The sequence below is a fragment of the Fukomys damarensis genome, unplaced genomic scaffold, assembly GCF_012274545.1.
Source record: "Fukomys damarensis isolate Sample0158 unplaced genomic scaffold, DMR_v1.0_HiC HiC_scaffold_10, whole genome shotgun sequence".
NCBI classification, from domain to species: domain Eukaryota; kingdom Metazoa; phylum Chordata; class Mammalia; order Rodentia; family Bathyergidae; genus Fukomys; species Fukomys damarensis.
In genome coordinates this window covers 13,904,677-13,914,732 of record NW_022900922.1, presented here as the reverse complement: position 1 = coordinate 13,914,732, position 10,056 = coordinate 13,904,677, and the positions used below count along the sequence as shown (strand labels likewise).

Below are 10,056 nucleotides of genomic sequence, written 5' to 3'. Positions count from 1 at the left end.
AAAAAAAAAAAAAAAAAAAAAAAAAAAAAAAGAAGGAAATAATTGGAATGGTAAGAGTAAGGGACTAGAACAGATATTCACAGGACATGGGAGGGGGTTCTAACAGGATAACTAATCTACAAGAAGATGTGGTTTAATATGAGGGAAAAGGTGTGCTTCCCTGTGTGCATGTAAAAATGAACATAAAGTACTTAATACTGTTAAGAATTTGTGTGGCTAGAATAATGGAACCCCAACTAATGTACATTTTATTTCAGTACCAGGAATATACACAAAAGAATTTGGATAATCTTTTATTTTTATAATGGAATGTAACTGAATGATGCAAAAAGAAACTTCATTTTAGGGGTTAAGAGCCATGAGGCTAATTTTAGCTGTTTCCCAGAAAATAAAAGTTTAGACTTTTTAAAATTTTTAAATAGTGCATAAAGCTTGTCTTTGTAGAACTATTGGGGAAAAAAGAGAATTGCAGAGCCAAATGCAATGGTGCACAACTGTATCCAGTACTCTGGGAGGCTGAGAGGGGAAGACTGTGAGTTCAAGTTCAGCCTGGGCAACTTAGTGACGTTTACCAAAATAAAAATTCAAAAAAGCACTGGGGATGTAGCTCAATGTGAAGGCCCTGGGTTCCTCCCCAGTACCACAAAACAAAAATTCAGAGAAAGGAAAGATTTCATTCAATCTTCCAAAAGCTTTATTAGGGCTCATGTCTAGATGTTCCCCCAAAGCTTCATGCAGTCACAGGTAGGGCTTTTTGGAGGTGGGGCTGGATCTAGAGTGCGATGTTGCAATTAAAGGAATGTGATTGGTTTAGCAGAGTTCTGCGTGTATATAATGGAAGGCTCACCCTGGGTATGGGTGGCACCAACCAAAAGGTGGGTAGCCTGGAAGAGATAAAAAGGGAGAGGTAGGCTTTCCGCTGCTACTCACTACTTTGCTCCCTCCTACCTGCTTGCCATGGACTGTTTCTCCTCTGCAGTGCCCCTTGGCCACACCACCCTGCCTTAGAGCCAGCCGACCATGGACTGAAAGCTCTACAAACTGTGAGCTGAAATAAACCTTTCCTCCTTTAACTTTGAGTGCTAGTACTTTGTCTCAGCAATGAGAAAAGTAACCAAGACAGGCCTTTTTTTAAGGCTTTTGAAAGTCATCAAAAAACAACAACATAAGCTGGGCATGGGGGCACACGCCTGTAATCCCAGCACTCAGGAGGCTGAGGCAGGAGGTACGCTGTGAGTTTGAGACTAGCCTGGGCTACACAGTGAGTTTCCAGGGCAGTCTCAGCTACACAGTGAGACCCTGTCTCAAACCCCTCAAAAAAAAGACAACAACATAAAAAACGTAGTAGTAAACAAAAACAAAAAAAATTAGGTTAAAATTAAATTCCCCAAAATGAAATGTATAACTTGATAGAAATGTGCTTATGCAGAATGCTACATAATTTCACCTGTCATTTTTCAATGTATCTATTGTAATAAAGTGTGTATGTCAATGACAAACTTATTCTATATCTGCTATTATGAGCTGTATGAAAATGAGGCACAAACAACAGAAATTACAATAAAATGTAATCAACAAAATATCACCATGTGAATGTAGACGAGAATACAAGTTCCGATGAGAAATAATAAAAATTAAGACTAAAATAAAGTTAAAATACGTCTATGCCTCAAGTATAGTTCTAATCTACAGCTAATCCACTGACATTCTGTCTCCTCAAATATTTCTCTCTTCACTGAGGATAATGCTGTGATAGAATTTTAAATGATGACAGCACTGTACCTTTGAGATTTTCCACTGTCTCCTGCGCTGGCAACTCCTAAAGAAATAAGAAAACAAAAGCCAGTATATGACTCAGCTCAGTGCACATGTCCAGGCCACCAGCAGCCACTACTTTTCTAAACATGGAAGAAACACTTCAGTGTCCACCCACTCCTTCAGCTACGACAGAATAGGAAGGCAAGATGCATACAAAAATGTACTAAGCATAGACATCTTGCCAAGACAACTGTACTGTGACAAAGGGAGTTTTGCTAATTAAAAAGGAAAAGAAGAAGGAATAAGGCACAATTTATATCACGAGGAAAACCACCCAATAAAGTTACTCTAGGGGGGGAAAAAGGTGATTTATTGACTCTGCAAGAGACAAATGTAATTATGTGGAAAGCGTGGGGAAGTGGGGTCAACTCCAAATGGGAGGCTTTGAAAATGTGATGCTTTGATGGATGAGAGATGAGACAAATGATAAGGAAGCAAAGATCTGTGCCCAAGGCAGAGGAGGCTGGTGAGCACGCTTTGAACATGTGACTGCGTATTTGCCTGATGGTCCCAAGAGTACACTTTGACCATTTGCACACAGTGAAGAATCTACCCAGTGTCACTCCAGGGCCACAGCCACAACTGCTGTGAACCAAGGGGCCCACACAGAGCAACAGGAAGGTGAAACTGGAAAGAGCCCACGGACCAGAGTCCCTGAAGAGCGATGTGAGCTGAGGCTTTGCCCTCGGGAGCTGCAGCGGAGGGGAGGTGTGGAGACACTCCCAACCATCTCTTCTTTCTTGCTGCTGTGAATTGGCCTGGTATTGCTGATCCAAAGGAGAGAAACAGAGCAGTGATGTCACCAAGCAGAACTACGGCTCTCAGTATCCATCCCAAAATAGTTTTTACCTTAAGTACATTTTGTCATTTCCCTTATATACAAATCTTATTTCTAGGAAAGAGTAACAATCATTACTGTAAAATTATTAAAGGACTTCCTTAAGGAACTATAAGAAATAATACAAGAATGTTTACAATAATGCTTCCCTAAGAATTACTGTTAATATTTCAAATTTATCCAAATTATACTTTTATATCAACAAACACAAATTTTATTCTTTAAAACACTCTGTCATACAGTAGCATTTAAATAATACGATAAACAATACTGAGGTAGAGTATTTTGCAATGCTAAATCTAAGGCAACTGAATTTTGGGTCACAGTGTAAGGTCACACTGATAGTCAGTTAAGCCTCCCTTACTATGCAAGTCAAATTTACGCTTCAGTATAATACAGTTCATTATTTACATCCCTGTCCATCTGTACTGGTTTATTTTCATAAACAACTAATGAACGAGAAACATCATTTTAATTAAAACAAACTTTTCAATGACGAGTGGACACAGTCACTGGCCAGGTTACCTGAGATTTCTGGGATTGGTGGCATGTTCGCTGTTGGCCTCTCTGTCTTTCTTTGGCTTTCCCATCTTCCTGGGGGACCTCTGCTGGATCACCTCTCCTTCATCAAACATGAGGTGCAGGCGGTAGCTGACTACTTTGATGACTACGAAGAGCACAGTCACAGAGCTGCAGTAGAACAATGCAGTTATCACGGTTGGCGGGAAAGCCTAAATGAGAGAAAAAAGGAACACAACTTCTTTCTTTTTGTTTTAAATCTGGAAACATTTTTAGACAATTTATTAAGCATCAATTGGGCAGGATTTCACATTTTATTAGTTAAGCAACCTGTCCCAGTTAAAATGCCCAAGGAGAAAGAGCTGCTATCTGTTTACTGAATGTCTTTCTTATTTCTCAGGTTCTGTCCCAGTCACTGTGATGACTGACGTGACCTGCAGGCAGGAGCCTCACAGAGTAGAGAACACATTAGAGGAAACTCCCCACCACTTGCCATTAGCATCTGTGTGCACTGGATCTGTTGCCCTGTGTGTCTGGCCAGAGAAAGGCCTCATAAAACACAAGAGCCTGTGTGGACCTCTTGAGAGAAGAGGAGGAGCAAGGTCTGGGCCACTCCCCTCCTCCCCCAACCTCCCACTAGGTTGGTCCCAGTAGGCTTGCATACCTCCAAGTGTCACAAAACACCCTGGAGAAAGTCTGCTTAGTTCTGTCCAATCCCCTCAAAGAACAAAGAGTCCCTGGGACACATGGAAATGTCCCCTTCACGGTGCTCCCCAGCTCCCCAGATCTCTCCCAGGACCGTGGACCATCACAGGGCTGCCTACTCTTTCTAAATTCTTATCCCTTGGCATGGACACAGGATATGACCATCTAGAGAGAAGAACAAGGCGCTGGCCTCTGTGCGCACAGGTCTCCCAGGAGGATTTCTACAACCTGATGACCCATGAATCTAAGCACAGCCAGGCCCACGAACACCAGTACCTGACAAGCCCCTGCACTCTCTGATGAAGACAAAGCACCCCTATCATCAACAAGGAATGATGAGGAGAGGACTCTTCACCATTGTATACTTTCACTTGCTCCAAAGAGAAAAAGTCTACAAGTAAATACAAATTAATAAACACATGAACAAATGGTAAAGCACCATTAGGCAGATTATAGGCAAAGTCAGGTTCTACATAGAAGCAGGTAAGTCCCATATTTACACTCACACCTCCTGCTTCAAAGCTGGAAAGAATGTCTGCAATACGGGGGCAAGTTGAAAGCACAGGACACTATTAGCCCTAAACACTTTTTCTTAACTATTTCACGTTTTAAAAGTTTAGGCTAAAAGCTAGGTATAGTGGTGCATACCTGTAGTCCTAGCACTCTGGGAAGCTGAGGTAGGAGGACTTCAAGTTTAAACCCAGCCTGGGAAACCCAGCAAGACCCTGTCTCAAAAATTAAAAAGGGATGGTACAAGATCCCAGTAATGAATGTAGCTGTACTGTCTATCTAGAATGTACCAATAAATTCAATTTAAAGAAAAAAAATTAAAAAGGGATGGAGATGCAGCTCAGTGTAAAGGCCCTGAGTCCAATTCCCAATTTTGGGGGGGAGGGGTGTTAAAACTAGAGAGTTAAGCAAACAGATAAGAGGTGAAAACCCTCCAGTTGGCCATGGGAGTAGACTAGAGCATCATTATATACAAATTATATTGAAATAGTTTGAAAATTTGTCCCAATTGTCACATAACTTGCGCTTGGTGGATCTGAGAGTGCATACAGAGCACTTCCTGGGGCTCCCTCCCCTCCTCTGCATTTCCAGCCTCTCCTGCAGTTGACTGTGTCCTTGTGTGGGCTTCAGGCTAGGGATACTGGGCAGAAAAACAGAGCCTGAACAGCTGAGAGCTGCACACCTCCATCCCATCCTCTCTGCTTATCTGGGTAACCTCAGGGACCATGGTTCTCCAAATGATGCTTTCTATAAGACCATGAAGATTCCTTCAACCTGGGGATAGGGAAGCACAGAGAGGATTAGGATGGACCCAAAACAGAAAGGAAACAACCTGATTCACTGAACCCCTGAGGTTTGAGCTCAGCTTTCTTTGGAAGCTTAGATTGTTGGACCCTGAGGCTCTGCACCCATGAGGAGGAGTCCATTCAGGTATAAACTGGTAAGGGCCGGGGATTTAGCTCAGTGGTTCTGCTGCCTGCCTCGCAAGCACAAGGACCCAAGTTCGATTCCTGGTGCCAAAATAAATAAATAAACAAACTGAAAAGCTCTCAGACCCTGGGAGAGAAGCTAGGGAAGGAGGGAGAGAGATAAAGAATATGGAGGGTTCATTGGAAAGTTCATTTGGAAAAAATCTGGCTTATTACAATAAGAGAGACTATGTTTTGATTTAGCCTCATAACTGTACTAAAGTATAAGATTCATAAGACTGAAATTAAGAGAAAGCAAGAGGTCACAATTGGAAGTTACCATAAGCATTTGTGTCTAGTTTGCAGAGAACATGCCCTTGTCTCCTCCTTGATGAAGGGACACCTGGCACTTTGTCGCCTCTGCAGGAAGCCCATGCACTTCGCCAGAACACAATGAGAATAGAGATTTACTGAATATTTCCCAGACAGACAGGATAACAGCATACAGGTATGGCCCATTCCTCCACCGGACTCTGTGATCTAATTCCTTTAAGCATCCCTCCCTTCTGCAGGCCTTCCAAACAGAACAGAGCATCTTCCTGAATGTTCCTTTTTACGCCACACTACTGTGCCCTGCCCTGCCTCTTCCAATTCTGCATTCTCGGGGCTGTCACTGCCCTTTCATGCCATTCTCCACCCCCTCCTAGTTATACCCTTCTTCTAAATTATATCATGATATTATGACCTCATGGAGGCTCAAATCCACTTGGCCAGCATCTGCAAGTTTGTCCCATATCCCTTTAACATATCCTAGTGGTCTTTATAAATTTCTTCATTTACATATTTCTCTTGTACATTTTCTGGCACAGATCTAGAATCCATTTTTCCAAAGAGTCCTATCTCATTCTAAAAGGAAACGGCATTTAAAGACCATAACCTGAGATGTAGGCCTTTCCATTCTCATTGGATTATTGCTGCTAGTTTTTCAATAGACATCTAAAAAAATACACACTTTTAGAAGAATAAATTTTTATTTCAGAGTAATATTTCTAATTTTAAAAATTTATAAAGTTTTGCATAATTTCTTTGATTTTATATTTGCATCTATTTTCTCCTTACCAAATTCTGACTATCAAAGATGTTAACATAATTCGAGTGATTTAATCTTTTCCTATACACAGATCAAAACATTACACTGTACTTTGTATATATACACAATTATTATGCTCCAATCAAAACATTTAAAAATAAAATAATTATCAAAAATAAGGTTTTCTTTAAATAAACATAACTTCTCTTCTGTATCATTCAATGTTTACATAAAAATTATGTTTGTCTCTGCTTTGCACGAATCTTTTTGGTTTATGTCTTGTTGTGAGTAACTACTTTGAAGATAACATTCCACAGTATAATAACTATCATTATTCTCTTAATGTTTGGTCATGAAAATTTGTTTTATTTTTACATAAAATAAGTAAAGAAGCAGATTCAAAAAACAACCATTTAAAGTTTGTACTTCAATTTTTTCTTTTTTTTTTTTAATACTGGGGATCAAACTCGGGTCCTTGCACTTGCGAGGCAGGCACCTAAACACTGAGCTAAATCCCTAGCCCCTGTACTTGTATTTTTAAAAGCACTGTGACATAAAAACAATATTTTTGTCTTAAGCACAAATTTTATTTTATAAAGGAAATACTTTGCTGAACATGAAAATATCTTTAAAATTGAAACTTTTTATTTTTAATTTTTGTTACAAGGCTAAAGAACCAAGGAAATAATGGTTATTATTAGTATTAAATGGTATTCAGCAAAACTTTAAAATTTCAAAATTCGTATGAAGTCTTACTGAGGCCAAGATTGCCAGATGTACTTAAATGTGTTCATGGTTGTTTTGCATTTAAGTCATATCTGAAGGCCCATAGACTCTGTGCTTCAAGTTGTGCACAGTGGACTTTGTTCTGGTATGCTACCACACTACAGAGCAAGGCTCATTTCTCTAGGGCTTTCCCTTGTTCTTTTCCTCTTTCTCTGTATTTTTAATTTACCCACTTGCTTTTTCAACATATAAGCACATATATGTACACTTCATTTTACCCTCCCTTTGAGTCAGTAGACATCTCCTGCTTTATTTATCTTAACAGTGTTACCTGGAGAGCCCTCTGAAATGTCCATTTTTTCATTTTTTACAACTGCCTAGTATTCCTCTGTAAAAATATTCCATAATCCATTCCACTAGTTCCCTATCAACACACACCTGTTTCTAGTCTTCTGTGAAGATAAACAATGCTTCAATGACTTGTCCATAAATCCATCTCTATTTTTGAAAATGGCTCATTGTTTATACCATATTCGGTATTGTCTTTTAAATCTCTTTTGTCTAGACATGCAAAATTCTTCTAACATAGACTTCTTTGGTTGTGAGTAAAATAATTTTTCATGTCTATTGACTGTATATTTCTTTAATAACTGTCTATTTATGTCACTTTTTAATAATTCCAGATGCTACCCAACATGCTAAATTGAGAAAAAAAGTGTAACAACATTTTTATAAATATTTGTTCAGCAATGTTTTTGAATGGCTATTTGCTGCATACTAAGCTGGTCTTGAGAGTGACGGAGAGCAGGACAGACCTTATGGAACATGGGTGGTGCATATTTACAATTCTAATCCTAATTTTTCTCAATTTAGCAATTTTGTAGCCTCTGGAAGTTACTTCACCTTCATACATTTCTATCTGCTGTGAAATGGAAATAATAGTTCATGACAAGGTTTTTAAGAAAATTAAGCAAATAATTAGTGCACTGCCTGGTATACAATTAGCACCAAAACATTAGTGTCTCTCATTACGCGGTCATCATCATTGCCTCCTACCCAGAAGTCAACAATACCATGAAATGACACAGAGAGAGAGCTTTAGGACAGCACAAAGTCCAACAGAGTGTATTTTTACTGCCTGCACAGCCAGTCAGGGGTACTGACAGATAGTAAGAAAAACTAATTATGAACAAGACAGATGACTGTTCTCTGAGTAAAAAAATTTGTTTCAGGGATTGCTCAGGTATGTTGCACATATTCGGGCATTTTTCTTCTTCCCTATTAAGTATCTAGTTATAGTCCTGAAAGCAGAACTCAGTTAATGAAAGAGAAGGATGACCAATGAGATATAAATATTAGCTCTCTGGCTTTTCTTGGAAGATGGTAAAGATTTGGGGAAGGAATTGAAACTCATACATAAACCAATATAAATATCTAGGTCAAAGAATAAGCAAAAGTAGGAAATTCTTAATATCTGTCATAATCCAAAAGTTCTATATTTATTTTCATATTTAAGATTAACAAATGAGGTAAAAAAAAATTTTTTGTTTGGACCAATGTGTCTATAATTTTTTCAAGTCCAAATTTCAATTATAGGAAGAAAAATGCACAATTATTACATAGACACCACAAAGAAGTACATCATTGTTACATGAAAATGAGACAAAGGTCACTTGGAAACACTGGCAATCTGAGCAGAAGAAGCCAGCACATGGGTGCTATCTTTTGAAGCCCTCTTTTTAAGGATCTGGATTCAGGCCACATCTTTGTGGTGAGCCTTCAACTCAGCCTGACCACAGGCTTCCGGATACCAGTGACCACGCCTACCTCCCCAAAGTACTGTACAGTAATGGGCAAAGCAGTGTGATGACCTGCTGTGCATGAAGCACCAGGCTAGCAACTTCAAGGGATTCAAATCCAGCTTTAGCCCCTGGATCCTCCAGCTTCAGGGAGGGGAAGCCCCACGGATCTCCAGGGATGGTGCCACTCCTGTGCTTCTAGCATCATGTTTCCCAACTTCATTCCTTCTCCTCCCACTGGTCCCACACCATCTGGCCTCTGCTTGCCAGCATTCACAGACAGTATCCTCAACATCTCTAAAGACAAACACCAGAACAATTTCCACTGTTCCCAGCAATGCGTAACACAGTCGCTCACAGATGAGGTGCTCTCCTCGCCCTGGTTCCGGACATATGATCTTGTGGGCAGCCCTTTCTTCACCTGGCCTCTGAGCATGGAGCTCCTCAGCACACTGTGGGGCCCTCTTCTCTGTCCATAGTCACCTAGCAGATCTCACTGGGCCCCTTGGCAGTAAATCCAATCTTTATACTGACAATTTTAAAATTCACATCTCTAGCTTGGCTCTTCCTTTAAGCTCTAAACACCTATATCCAATTATCTAAGCTCCTCCACTTTGATACCTAAAAGAAAACTCCAAAGGACTGTGCAAAACCAGGTGTTTGGTTTCCCAAACTCCAACAACAACAACTTTCCACTGAAACCTATCCACACGTTCCCATCTTTGCTGCCACCCTCGCATCTCAGCTGGGAGACTAAAACAGCCTGTGAGCCACCCACTTCTATTTTTGCTTGCTCTGATCTATTTTCCATCCAGCAGTCAGAGAATCTCTTTGATAAAGCAAGTCATCATATTACATCATGTTTCTGAAACATAGGTGTAATATTTTACACCTTCAACAATTATTAAATCAACAAAGATGGGAGAATAAAACTAAAACTATATACTAAGAGATGAACCTAAAAATTTAAGTCAGATTAAAGGCAAAACCACAAAGAAGAGCAAGAAATACAATAAGAAAAAGAAAGGATTAGGGCCAGGGATTTAGCTCAGCGGTTCCACCGCCTGTTCAATCCCTGGTACCAAAAAAAAAAAAAAAAAAAAAAAAAAAAAAAAAAAAAAAAAAAAAAAAAAAAAAAAAAAA

At 39.6% G+C, this 10,056-nt stretch overlaps 1 protein-coding gene across 1 annotated transcript in view; it reads right to left on the bottom strand.

Moving 5' to 3' along the window:
- Pcnx2 (pecanex 2) overlaps nucleotides 1-10,056 on the bottom strand; it is a 205,321-nt gene that overhangs the window by 189,903 nt on the left and 5,362 nt on the right. The window contains exons 3-5 of the mRNA XM_010622007.3: nucleotides 3,182-3,387; nucleotides 2,465-2,585; nucleotides 1,783-1,819 (exon numbers count right to left, since the gene is read on the bottom strand). Coding sequence (XP_010620309.1) covers nucleotides 1,783-1,819; nucleotides 2,465-2,585; nucleotides 3,182-3,387 — 364 coding nt within the window. The remainder of the gene's footprint in view (nucleotides 1-1,782; nucleotides 1,820-2,464; nucleotides 2,586-3,181; nucleotides 3,388-10,056) is intronic.